The following is a 14533-nucleotide window of genomic DNA, read 5'->3' as shown; positions in this document are numbered from 1 at the left end:
ACCAGGAATTCACAATCCTTCCATCAGTGCTCAGACTGTCCGCAATAGGCTGAGAGAGGCTGGAATGAGGGCTCGTAAGCCAGACATCCCCGGCAACAGCAACGCCTATGGGCACAAACCCACCGTTGCTGGACCAGATAGGACTGGCAAAAAGTGCTCTTCACTGACGAGTCGTGGTTTTGTCTCACCAGAGGTGATGGTCGGATTTGCGTTTATCGTCGAAGGAATGATCGTTACACCGAGGCCTATACTCTGGAGCGGCATCGATTTGGAGGTGGAGGGTCCATCATGGTCTGGGGCGGTGTGTCACAGCATCATTGGACTGAGCTTGTTGTCATTGCAGGCAATCTCAACGCTGTGCGTTACAGGGAAGACATCCTCCTCCCTCATGTGGTACTCTTCCTGCAGGCTCCTCCTGACAAGACCCTCCAGCATGACCCACCAGCCATTCTGCTCGTTCTGTGTGTGATTTCCTGCAAGACAGGAATGTCAGTGTTCTGCCATGGCCAGCGAAGAGCCCGGATCTCAATCCCATTGAGCCCGTCTGGGACCTGTTGGATCAGAGGGTGAGGGCTAGGGCCATTCCCCCTGAAATGTATGACCTTCCTTCTGGAAGAGTAGGGTAACATCTCACAGCAAGAACTGGCAAATCTGGTGCAGTCCATGAGGAGGAGATGCACTGCAGTACTTAATGCAGCTGGTGGCCACACCAGATACTGACAGTTACTTTTGATTTGGACCCCCCCTTTGTTCAGGGACACATTATTCCATTTCTCTGTTAGTGATATGTCTGTGGAACTTGTTCAGTTTATGTCTCAGTTGTTGAATCTTGTTATGTTCATACAAATATTTACACATGTTAAGTTTGCTGAAGATTAACACAGTTGACAGTGAGAGGACGTTTCTTTTTTTGCCGCGTTTAGAGAGAAACGGAGAGGGGAGGGAGAGAGAGAGAAAAGAGGGAGAGATTGGGTTTGTTGTTGGATTTAAAGCAGTTCATAGTCCTAGGTATGTTGGAGCCCGCTGTGTCCTCCTTTCCATTCAGTTATATTTCCTGTGAGATCATCTTATTTTCTTCCTCTGTGGTATTATAAGAGCGTGGGCTCCTCACAGTAATTGAGTGCTATTGAAAAAGCATGAATTGACACCATAGGATGATAGGGAGAGGTAGAGGAGAAGAAAAAAAGGTGCAGAGAAAAGTGGAAGAGGTGCAATCACAGTTTTCCTCTGAAGAGAGAGAGCGTGTCTAGCATTACAGATCTCCTAGCAGATGGTGAGTTTACCTGCCCATGATGATGCACAGGAGGAAATGGTTCTAGGAACGCTCCCCGTCTTCTATCCCACTGGGCACCCACTGGTTGAATCAACGTTGATTCCACTCCATTTCAATGGAATTACATTGAACCAAAGTGGAAAAGACGTTGAATTGACGTTTGTTTCCCAGTGGGACATCACTTTGACACCTTTACATAAAGTATATACGGCAACAACACCAAGTCGATTTGGTTTCTTTCCTCCAACACATGGAGCGAACATATTTTGTTCCGCTGGGGGAAATCTACCTTTGTTTCTTAAGTGTTTAGTATAATTTTGTTTAGTAGAATGACTATACAATGACTCACACCTGTTTTTCCAACAACAGTCAAAGTGAAAGATTCTCATTCGGTGAGTTGCTGGAGTTTGTTGACAGATCTTCTCTCCTGTGTGTGTGAGAGAGACAGAGCTAGTTTCCCCCTCTCCACTTCCTCCTGAGTTCTGTTTGAAATTTTGCACGGTCTCCCCGGTTCGGTGTGATTTGTTGAAAAGATCCTCTGTTATGTAGGAACAAACATTAGGAAGCAGCGCTTTGATTATTGGTGTGATTAGAGATGTGGCTCACTCCTCTATAGGATATGTATATTTTATCTCTGCTGTGCTGAGTCAAGCTGATGGCTGTGTTTTATCCATCTGCGCTCTGGCTTTGTTTAGCCCTGGAGCTCTGCTTGGCTCACTGGAGCTGGTGTTTGTGTCTGTTGTGTGTGCAGTGTGTTCTGTGTGTACAATATATGCGCTGCTGTGTGGTACTATGGACTGGGTTGTTGTGCTCCCTGCTCAGTGTGGTCGTTGCTTAGATAAATGACCCCATTAGAAAGCACAGTGGGGGCGATCCGTCAGAGCCACCCTCTCCCTGCGTGCCCAGACACTGTCTGCCTGCCCACCAAATCTAATCAAATCAAATATGATTTGTCGCGCACACATATTTAGCAGATGTTATCGCGGGTGTAGTGAAACGCTTATCTTCCTAGCTCCAACGGTGCAGTCATTTACAAGTGCCACCACTCTGTTGTGGGGCTGTGTGTGTGACTGCTCTGTGTAAATGTTTGTGGTTGCAGTATGAACAGTGCGTGTGTGTTTGTGTGAGTGCATGTGTGCGTGCATATGTGGAGCGGACTGGTATCAAATACATCAAACACATGGTTTCCATGTGTTTGATGCCATTCCATTTGCCCCGTTCTTGACATTATTATGAGCCGTCCTCCCCTCAACAGCCTCCTGTGGTGTGTGTGAATGCATGTTGTGTGTATTTGTGAATGACCTCAAAGCGAGCACTGCTGGGAGTCAATGAGCACAGCACTCTGTGAGGCTGCGTCTCGCCTTCCTAAATACAAGATTAATGAGAGTCTCGTAGAAAAACATGCTGAAGTCTTATTGAACCAGGACGAGGGATGAAAACGACAGAAAGAGCAGAGGAGAAGTTGTGTTCTACTTGGTGCGGGGGGCTAGCGAGGGGCGCTGGCACTGTACTGTAATGTAATGTGGGCTCGATGTGTCTGGCTGGCTCTGCAATACTAACAGTCGTCAGCGAGCATTCTGGGAGCTCATTAACGGAGTCTGGGAGCTGGAGGAGACCCGGCGGTGGGGATAGGGGAGCCAGCTCACTGAACAGAACACAGCAGCCTAGCAGAACACAGTTTAGTAGCAGCAGAGCAGCTGAGGAAGAAGAGATGCTGCCTGGGCCCAGGCCAGGTCTAGGCCAGTAGAATAAACCCAGAGTGACAGCCCTGATCTAGATCTACATGGCCTTGTCTAATCCAGACAGCCCTGGCCTGCACTCATTTAAGGTTGGCCAGAGGCCAGCAGGGCCCCAACCAATAGGGAGAGGATGCAGGTGTAGGGGGAGAGAGAACTTTACATAAGCGTTAAAACATTAAAACAGGTCTCAGGTCTCACCAGGTTATTTTGTATCTTCCCCATTCCTACCTACTGGTCCTCAGTGGATCCCTAATTCTGAAGGTGTTGTGTTCTGGACTTCTGCCTTGCTTTATCCCTCTGCTGTCAGCACTGGTGAACCAACAGGCACCGTCACATGATTCCATCCCACCCTATCAGAAAGAGGAAAGATGGCATCAGTGTGAATGTTGGTCCTGACATGCTGATACATTATGTTTATCTTAATTGTGTTTGTTTGTCTTATAGTCTGTTTATTGTTTGTTACCTCTTTCACGTTTCTCTGTACTCCTCTCTGTCAAATCCATTCTTTCTGCCTCTTTCTCGCTCTCCTCTCCCCAAACAAACTCCCTCTCACTTTCTCTCCACCAGAGTCGTAGCCCGCGTCACTCCCAGTCCACCCAGTCTGGGCTAGCTGAGCAGGCTGCTAAACTGTCCTTTGCCTCAGCTGAGTCTCTGGCTGAGACCATGTCTGAGGCTGACATCCCCCTGGGGTTCAGCCGAACCAACCGCTTCCGCCAGAGTCTGCCCCTGTCCCGCTCAGCCAGCCAGAACAAGCTGCGCTCCCCAGGTGAGACCCAACACCCACACTGGAGCTGGACATGACCCAGACAGTGCAGAAACTATACATGACGTGTACATGATCCCGTCTTAACCTTTACCAACTACTGCTACAGTAAGACAGTGCTCCCCAGGCGAGACCCACCACACACTGTACAGATAATATACATATACAGTGGAGGCTCCTCAGTGGAGGAAGGGGAGGACCATCCTCCTCAGTGAATTCCACAAAAATAAAAAAGAGTGAAACTTTAAAACAGTTCCTTTTTAGATAAACCTATAGTAAATATATTCATATGTCACCAAATAATTGATTAAAACACACTGTTTTGCAATGAAGATCTACAGTAACCTCAACAGCACTCTGTAGGGTATCACCATGGTGTAGCCGGAGGACAGCTAGCTTCCGTCCTCCTCTGGGTACATTGACTTCCATACAAAACCTAGGAGGCTCATGGTTCTCACCCCCTTCTATTGACTTACACAGTAATTATGGCAACTTCCGGAGGACATCCTCCGACCTATCAGAGCTCTTGCAGCATGAACTGCCATGTTGTCCACCCAATCAAAGGATCAGAGAATGAATCTAGTACTGAAAGTATAAGCTACACCTAGCTAGCACTGCAGTGCATAACATGTGGTGAGTAATTGACTCAAAGAGAAAGAAAGAAAATAGTTGAACAGTTTTGAACAAATTCATTTCTAAAAATATTAAGGAGAAGCAAGAGAAAGAAAGAGAGATGTTGAATGTTTTGCCTGGTCACAGACACCACAAGCAAAGGGAAAATATGAGAGGACAGCACGTAGATGCAAGATGGAATTAACAAGCAAAGTGATCAAGCTGTTTATCTGTGGCTGTTATGAAAGTGAACTGTTTTTGCGTGTGATCAGGGTGTATTCATTCCACCGATTCCGTAGAAAAAAAATTCTTAAAAGGAATAAAGATCAAATTAAAGTTTTTGTCACGTGCGCCGAATACAACAGTGTGTAACGGGATTCTTCTGTTGAAGGAGAGGCGGACCAAAACGCAGCGTGGTTATTTAGATACATCTTTAATAAAGATGAAAATAGAACAATATACAAAAACAAGAAACTTGAAAAACCAAAAACAGCCCTATCTGGTGTAACAAACACAAAGACAGGAACAATCACCCACAAAACCCAACACTAAACAGGCTACCTAAATATGGTTCCCAATCAGAGACAATGACTAACACCTGCCTCTGATTGAGAACCATATCAGGCAAAACACAGAAACAGACAAACTAGACACACAACATAGAATGCCCACTCAGATCACACCCTGACCAAACAAAACATAGAAACATACAAAGCAAACTATGGTCAGGGTGTGACACAGTGAAATGCTTACTTACAGGCTCTAACCAACAGTGCAAAAAAGGTATTAGGTGAACAATAGGTAAGGAAAGAAATCAAAACAACAGTAAAAAGACAGTGAAAAATAACATTAGCGAGTCTATATACAGTAGCGAGGCTATAACAGTAGCGAGGCTACATACAGGCACCGGTTAGTCAGGCTGATTGAGGTAGTATGTATATGTAGATATGGTTAAAGTGACTATGCATATATGATAAACAGAGAGTAGCAGTAGTGTAAAAGAGGGGTTGGCGGGTCGTGGGTGGCGGGACACAATGCACCATTTCAGCCAATGTGCGGGGGCACTGGTTGGTCAGGCCAATTTAGGTAGTATGTACATGAATGTATAGTTAAAGTAACTATGCAGATATGATAAACAGAGGGGCACACAATGCAAATAGTCTGGGTAGCCATTTGATTACCTGTTCAGGAGTCTTATGGCTTGGGGGTAAAAACTGTTGAGAAGCATTTTTGTCCGAGACTTGGCACTCTGGTACCGCTTACCATGCGGTAGTAGAGAGAACAGTCTATGACTGGGGTGGCTGGGGTCTTTGACAATTTTTAGGGCCTTCCTCTGACACCGCCTGGTGTAGAGGTCCTGGTTGGCAGACAGCTTAGCCCCAGTGATGTCCTGGGCTGTACGCACTACCCTCTGTAGTGCCTTGCGGTCGGAGGCTGAGCAATTGCCATACCAGGCAGTGATGCAACCAGTCAGGATACTCTAGATGTTGCAGCTGTAGAACCTTTTGAGGATCTGAAGACCCATGCCAAATTTAGTCCCAGGATCCTTAGCATAGTGATGAGCTTTGAAGGGACTATGGTGTTGAACGCTGAGCTGTGGTCAATGAATAGCATTTTCACATAGTTCCTGTTGTCCAGGTGGGAAAGGGCAGTGTGGAGTGTAATATAGATTGCATCATCTGTGGATCTGTTTGGGCAGTATGCAAATTGCAGTGGGTCTAGGGTTTCTGGGATAATGTTGATGTGAGCCATAACCAGCCTTTCAAAGCACTTCATGGCTACGGACGTGAGTGCTACGGGTCTGTAGTTATTTAGGCAGGTTGCCTTCGTGTTCTTGGGCACAGGGACTATGGTGGTCTGCTTGAAACATGTTGGTATTACAGACTCAATCAGGGACATGTTGAAAATGTCAGTGAAGTCACCTGCCAGTTGGTCAGCACATACTCAGAGCACACATCCTGGTATCTGTCTTGCCCCGCAGCCTTGTGAATGTTGACTTGTTTAAAGGTCTTACGCACGTTGAGCGTGATCACACAGTCGTCTGGAACAGCTGATGCTCTCATGCATGCCTCAGTGTTGCTTGCCTCGAAGTGAGCATAGAAGTGACTTAGCTCGTCTGGTAAGCTCCTGTCACTGGGCAGCTCGCGACTGTGCTTCCCTTTGTATGTAGTCTGTAATAGTTTGCAAGCCCTGCCACATAAGACAAGCGTCGGAGCTGGTGTAGTATAATTCAATCTTAGCCCTGTATGGTAGCTTTGCCTGTTTGATGGTTCCTCGGAGGGCATAGCAGGATTTCTTATAAGCATCCTGGTTAGAGTCCCGCACCTTGAAAGCGGCAGCTCTACCCTTTAGCTCAGTGCATATGTTGCCTGTAATCCATGGCTTCTGGTTGGGGTAAGTACGCACAGTCACTATGGGGACGAGGTCCTCAATTCACTTATTGATAAAGCCAGTGACTGAGGTGGTGTACTCCTAAATGCCATCGGAAGAATCCCGGAACATGTTTCAGTCTGTGCTAGCAAAACAGTCCTGTAGTTTAGCATCTGCTTCATCTGACCACTTTTTTATAGACTGAGTCACTGGTGCTTCCAGCTTTAATTTTAGATTGTAAGCAGGAATCAGGAGAATGGAATTGTGGTCGGATTTACCAAATGGAGGAGAGCTTTGTACGCGTCTCTGTGTGTGGAGTACAGGTGATCTAGAATTGTTTTTCCTCTGGTTGCACATTTAACATGTTGATGGAAATTAGGTAGAACTGATTTAAGTTTTCCTGCATTAAAGTCTTCGGCCACTAGGAGCGCCGCCTCTAGGTGAGTGGTTTCCTGTTTGCTTATTTCCTTATACACCTGACTGAGTGCGGTCTTAGTGCTAGCATCTGTCTGTGGTGGTAAATGAACAGCCACTAAATGTATAGCTGAAAACGCTTTAGGCAAGTAGTGCGGTCTGCATTTTATCACAAGATACTCTACCTTAGGCGAGCAAAATCTAGAGGTGTCCTTAGATTTCGTGCACCAGCTGTTATTTACCAATATGCACAGACCGTCTTACCGAAGTGTGCTGTTCTATCTTACTGGTGCAGCGTTTTGACGGTATTGGCAGCTTTCCTACTCGCCTTCTGTGGATCCTTACGAGGCATTCCGCTCTGTGTCCTATGTACCTGCGTCTCTTCCTCTTGCAAATAACTGTGATGTTGGCCTTGTCGTGTGTTAGGAGAATGTCCTGTGCGTCCTGCTTGTTGAAGGAAAAATCTTAGTCTAATCCGAGGTGAGTGATCACTGTCCTGATATCCAGAAGCTCTTTGTCTTATCTGAGGTGAGTGATCACTGTCCTGATATCCAGAATCAAATCAAATTCAATCAAATTTATTTTATATAGCCCTTCGTACATCAGCTGATATCTCAAAGTGCTGTACAGAAACCCAGCCTAAAACCCCAAACAGCAAGCAATGCAGGTGAAGAAGCTCTTTGTCTTATCTGAGGTGAGTGATCACTGTCCTGATATCCAGAAGCTCTTTTCTGCCGTAAGATACGGTTGCAGAAACATTATGTACAAAATAAGTTACAAATAATGTGAGAAAAAAACACATAATAGCACAATTGGTTGGGCGCCCGTAAAACTGCTGCCATTTCTTCCGGCGCCATTTTAGAAGATGGGACCGGAACGAAACGGGGATATGGAACAAAACGGGGATATGGAACGAAACGGGGATATGGAACGAAACGGGGATATGGAACGAAACGGGGATATGGAACGAAACGGGGATATGGAACGAAACGGGGATATGGAACGAAACGGGGATAAACATACCTGAATTTGTCCAATAGAAACTCATGATGGGTATAGGTCAAATTAAAGTATTGTGTAGGAGCCTAAACCTATCGCTGTTACATTGAACTGGGTGATTGGAATATACAGTATATGACAGTCATCCAATATGCTGTAATAGAAATAAGGCCATGTCCATTAAAAAAATAATCATCCTCCCTCCTCTTAAACGTCACCGACTGCCACTGCATGACATAAACATGACCATGTAACAGCCTTTAGCAGATACATAGCTGAGGCAACATTTTCCTCATCCCAAAGCTGTTGTGGACTTCAACTTACTCATCTAATCAGAATGGCTTCATGACATTTTCATATTAACATTTACCTAGTTTATCTGCTATCTTATTAAACCTTATCCACTTGCATAGTAAATCATTATTCCTAATTCCTTTTGCGTTTTGTGGTTATGCTTTATTTGAATCCACTATTCAAATGATTGCGAAATTATTGAATCGTGATTACATTTGCATATTTTGTAGCCATTTCAGAAGCGTAAATGATGCACTCCCGGCTGGGTGTTTTTATCAGGGCCCAATCACACAGCTCCTGGGTTAGTCATGTAACCTACAGCCTGGTGTCTCTTCGCACCCTCAGATGAGTGTGATGATTCTCTGCCTGCCTGCCCTGTGGTGCGTTACTGCTTGCACAACACTGGATCATCCACGCCTCACTTTACATATCTGGGACACGACAACCATACACAGCCATACACTACACTGCACTGCATTTCATTATTAGCGCAGGGATCATATGTTCATAGACATTAAGTCATGATTCAAATCCTGACCGATTATTCATTTATTTCTGCTACAGAGTCATATTGAGTGAACTCAGCATTGGGACAGCTTTACAGTGTGGACTACAGTATTATAAGAGTGAACTCATCGTTGGGACAGCTTTACAGTGTGGACTACAGTAAAATAAGTGTGAACTCATCGTTGGGACAGCTTTACACTGTGGACTACAGTATTATAAGGGTGAACTCATTGTTGGGACAGCTTTACACTGTGGACTACAGTATTATAAGGGTGAACTCATTGTTGGGACAGCTTTACAGTGTGGACTACAGTATTCTGAGAGTGAATTCAGCATTGGGACAGCTTTACAGTGTGGACTACAGTATTATAAGGGTGAACTCATTGTTGGGACAGCTTTACACTGTGGACTACAGTATTATAAGGGTGAACTCATTGTTGGGACAGCTTTACAGTGTGGACTACAGTATTCTGAGAGTGAATTCAGCATTGGGACAGCTTTACAGTGTGGACTACAGTATTATAAGAGTGAACTCATTGTTGGGACAGCTTTACAGTGTGGACTACAGTATATTAAGTGTGAACTCATCGTTGGGACAGCTTTACAGTGTGGACTACAGTAAAATAAGTGTGAACTCATCGTTGGGACAGCGTTACAGTGTGGACTACAGTATTATAAGAGTGAACTCATTGCTGGGACAGCTTTACCGTGTGGACTACAGTATTATAAGAGTGAACTCAGTGTTGAGACAGCTTTACAATGTGGACTACAGTATTATAAGAGTGAACTCATCGTTGGGACAGCTTTACAGTGTGGACTACAGTATTATAAGAGTGAACTCAGTGTTGAGACAGCTTTACAATGTGGACTACAGTATTATAAGAGTGAACTCATTGTTGGGACAGCTTTACAGTATGGATACAGTATTATAAGAGTGAACTCATCATTGGGACAGCTTTACAGTGTGGACTACAGTATTATAAGAGTGAACTCATCGTTGGGACAGCTTTACAGTGTGGACTACAGTAAAATAAGTGTGAACTCATCGTTGGGACAGCTTTACACTGTGGACTACAGTATTATAAGAGTGAACTCATTGTTGGGACAGCTTTACCGTGTGGACTACAGTATTATAAGAGTGAACTCAGTGTTGAGACAGCTTTACAATGTGGACTACAGTATTATAAGAGTGAACTCATCGTTGGGACAGCTTTACAGTGTGGACTACAGTATTATAAGAGTGAACTCAGTGTTGAGACAGCTTTACAATGTGGACTACAGTATTATAAGAGTGAACTCATTGTTGGGACAGCTTTACAGTATGGATAAAGTATTATAAGAGTGAACTCATCATTGGGACAGCTTTACAGTGTGGACTACAGTAAAATAATTGCGAACTCATCGTTTGGACAGCTTTACAGTGTGGACTACAGTAAAATAATTGTGAACTCATCGTTGGGACAGCTTTACAGTGTGGACTACAGTAAGATAAGTGTGAACACATCGTTGGGACAGCTTTACCGTGTGGACTACAGTATTATAAGAGTGAACTCATCGTTGGGACAGCTTTACAGTGTGGATACAGTATTTTAAGAGTGAACTCATCGTTGGGACAGCTTTACAGTGTGGACTACAGTATTATAAGAGTGAACTCAGTGTTGAGACAGCTTTACAATGTGGACTACAGTATTATAAGAGTGAACTCATCATTGGGACAGCTTTACAGTGTGGACTACAGTAAAAGAATTGTGAACTCATCGTTTGGACAGCTTTACAGTGTGGACTACAGTAAAATAATTGTGAACTCATCGTTGGGACAGCTTTACAGTGTGGACTACAGTAAAATAAGTGTGAACACATCGTTGGGACAGCTTTACAGTGTGGACTACAGTATTATAAGAGTGAACTCATTGTTGGGACAGCTTTACCGTGTGGACTACAGTATTATAAGAGTGAACTCAGTGTTGAGACAGCTTTACAATGTGGACTACAGTATTATAAGAGTGAACTCATTGTTGGGACAGCTTTACAGTATGGATACAGTATTATAAGAGTGAACTCATCATTGGGACAGCTTTACAGTGTGGACTACAGTAAAATAATTGCGAACTCATCGTTTGGACAGCTTTACAGTGTGGACTACAGTAAAATAATTGTGAACTCATCGTTGGGACAGCTTTACAGTGTGGACTACAGTAAGATAAGTGTGAACACATCGTTGGGACAGCTTTACCGTGTGGACTACAGTATTATAAGAGTGAACTCATCGTTGGGACAGCTTTACAGTGTGGATACAGTATTTTAAGAGTGAACTCATCGTTGGGACAGCTTTACAGTGTGGACTACAGTATTATAAGAGTGAACTCAGTGTTGAGACAGCTTTACAATGTGGACTACAGTATTATAAGAGTGAACTCATCATTGGGACAGCTTTACAGTGTGGACTACAGTAAAAGAATTGTGAACTCATCGTTTGGACAGCTTTACAGTGTGGACTACAGTAAAATAATTGTGAACTCATCGTTGGGACAGCTTTACAGTGTGGACTACAGTAAAATAAGTGTGAACACATCGTTGGGACAGCTTTACAGTGTGGACTACAGTAAAATAATTGTGAACTCATGGTTTAGACAGCTTTACAGTGTGGATGGATCAGACTTATAAACATTGGTGGGTGTAGGCGATGCTAAGCACGCAGGGAGAAACAGAGCGCTGTAAAAGCAGTGACAGTGACGGATGATGAGCCCTTTGGAAGAGGACTTTAGGCAGTGCTTTAGGACAGTGGCACTCTCTCACTCCCACCTCCTCCTCCTCTGTTTATCAACCAGACCTTCCCTTTATCTCTCTCTCTCTCCTTTTCCTTTGACTTTCATCACCCCTTCCTCTATTGTTCTATTATCTCCTGCGCCACCTTCATCCTTGACTTTAAATTCTCTCTCCGTGGCCACGTGTGGTCAACACATCTACAGTGTCGGCATAGGTTCAAATCCGGCCTACTTACTGCACTTTGACCCAGCCTCTCTCTACCTTTCCCACTGTCATAATCTCTCTCTAGCTGTTCAAGGAAGTCAGAAAAGATCTTAAAAATATACGATAAATTCTCTCCCCCTCTCCCTCTTCATCACTCTCCTTCTCCAGGCGTGCTGTTCCTGCAGTTTGGGGATGAGACTCGGCGGGTGCACATCACCCACGAGCTGAGCAGCCTGGACACGCTGCACGCCCTCATCGTGCACATGTTCCCCCAGAAGCTGACGGCGGGGATGCTCAAGTCCTCCAACACGGCCATCCTGATCAAGGACGAGGCGCGCAACGTCTTCTACGAGCTGGAGGACATCCGGGACATCCAGGACCGCAGCATTATCAAGATCTACCGCAAGGAGCCCATCTACGCCTCCTACCCCGCCACACACCTGGTCAACGGGGACCTGAGGGTGAGACAGGGAGGGGAGAGAAGGGTGAGGGAGGGGGTGGAGCTGGGCTGCACGTCTGATACTGGGATAGGTGGATGGAGGGCTCTGGATTCTACTATACTGATACTGTCACACTACTATTGGGCTTTGACCTTTGAAGGTGCAACAGCTCTTTTGTGTTTATGTTGCAACAGTAAGTTTGACAGGTTTGTGGAGGCGTATGGGTTATTTCTCCAGATATTCAAGCTGGGCAGTACTTTTATCTTCATGAGCACCATATGCTGCCTGGACACTAAATAACAATGTTTCCTAGGGAGATGAGCTTGTTTCACCCTCTGTGCATGTCTCTGTTTTGGTTTAGTTCAAGGAACCTTGAAGTTGTTGTGTTTTCAGTCCCTACCATCTGTAATAGTCACATTACATTGAGGATGAATCAGCCATTACCTATGCAAATAATTAGAGTGTGTGTGTATGTGTGGGTGGGTGGGTCTCTGTCTCTGTGGATGAGTGTGTTTTCGTGTGTGCGTGCAGGCATACTAAAATCCTTAAATTGTGTATGGAGGAACACCAAAATATCCCAGATGAACTAGATTCCATTAAATCATAGAGAGTTCTTATTTCGAGGAGGGTAGATGATGCGGTAAAGCCAGGCCTTTGAAGAACATTCAAAGGCCTGGCTGGTGCTATATTCAGGATTCTCTTATTTTTATTATTTTATTTGGATCATCTTGCCTGGCTCTCCGTTCTATGACAGTGTGTGTGTGAACTGCACACCCCCTCCTGTTCAGTGCTGTGCTGGGGACTACCCTGCATGTTAACTAACATCTTGACATTGAACTGCTCCTGGGTGTATATTTTTTGGGTTTTGATAGCTGGTATTAACTGTGTTTTCAGGGTTTTAAGTGTGCGTGCGTGCTTGTTTGTTTGTTTGTTTGTTTGTTTGTTTGTTGTGGTGGTTCATTTCTTTACTATCAAATGAGGAAATCTCCTCTGTCAGTGTTATCTCCCAGAGGCCCATCCTCAGTAGAACACACACACAATAGTTATAAGAATACTCGATTCTGTTGCATAAAACAACCATTTGATGCAATAAAAGTATTATAACACAATCTTGCAATTTTCAGGAAAGAGAGGTAATTACTGTAGATTGAGAAAAGACACAAATAGGAGAGAGATAATTACTGTAAATTGAGGAAAGACCAACAGGAGAGAGGTAATTTTTGTAGATTGAGAAAAGACACAAATAGGAGAGAGAGATAATTATTGTAGGTTGAGGAAAGACATAAACATGAGAGAGAGGTAATTACTGTAGATTGAGGAAAGACAAACAGGAGAGATGTAATTACTGTAGGTTGAGGAAAGACATAAACATGAGAGAGAGGTAATTACTGTAGGTTGAGGTAACACAAACCGGAGAGAGAGATAATTACTGTAGGTTGAGAAAAGACACAAACAGGAGAGAGAGGTAATTACTGTAAATTGAGGAAAGACATAAACAGGAGAGAGAGGTAGTTACTGTAGGTTGAGAAAAGGCACAAACAGGAGAGAGAGGTAATTACTGTAGATTGAGGAAAGACATAAACAGGAGAGAGAGAGGTAATTACTGTAGATTGAGGAAAGACATAAACAGGAGGGACGTAATTACTGTAGATTGAGGAAAGACATAAACAGGAGAGAGAGGTAGTTACTGTAGGTTGAGAAAAGACACAAACAGGAGAGAAAGGTAATTACTGTAGATTGAGGAAAGACATAAACAGGAGAGAGAGAGGTAATTACTGTAGATTGAGGAAAGACATAAACAGGAGGGACGTAATTACTGTAGATTGAGGAAAGACACAAACAGGAGAGACGTAATTACTGTAGATTGAGGAAAGACAAACAGGAGAGAGAGGTAATTACTGTAGGTTGAGGAAAAACAAACAGGAGAGGGAGGAAATTACTGTAGGTTGAGGAAAGACAAACAGGAGAGAGAGATAATTACTATAGATTGAGGAAAGACATAAACATGAGAGACGTAATTACTGTAGATTAAGGAAAGACATAAATAGGAGAGAGAGGTAATTTCTGTAGATTAAGGAAAGACAAACAGGAGAGTGTGATAATTACTGTAGGTTGAGGAAAAACATAAACATGAGAGAAAGAGGAATTGAAA

General features: G+C 44.1%; 1 protein-coding gene across 1 annotated transcript in view; it reads left to right on the top strand.

Annotated features, from left to right (window-relative positions):
- Window positions 1-14533, top strand: part of LOC110486281 (SRC kinase signaling inhibitor 1) — a 58569-nt gene that overhangs the window by 17161 nt on the left and 26875 nt on the right. The window contains 2 exon segments of the mRNA XM_090196344.1: window positions 3580-3778; window positions 12110-12402. Of these exon segments, the coding sequence (XP_090052470.1) occupies window positions 3580-3778; window positions 12110-12402 (492 nt within the window).

This window comes from Oncorhynchus mykiss, chromosome 13 (assembly GCF_057628025.1).
Source record: "Oncorhynchus mykiss isolate SJ-2025 chromosome 13, ASM5762802v1, whole genome shotgun sequence".
NCBI classification, from domain to species: Eukaryota; Metazoa; Chordata; class Actinopteri; order Salmoniformes; family Salmonidae; genus Oncorhynchus; species Oncorhynchus mykiss.
The sequence above is the reverse complement of the archived record's forward strand: the minus strand, read 5'-3'. Positions and strand labels throughout refer to the sequence as shown.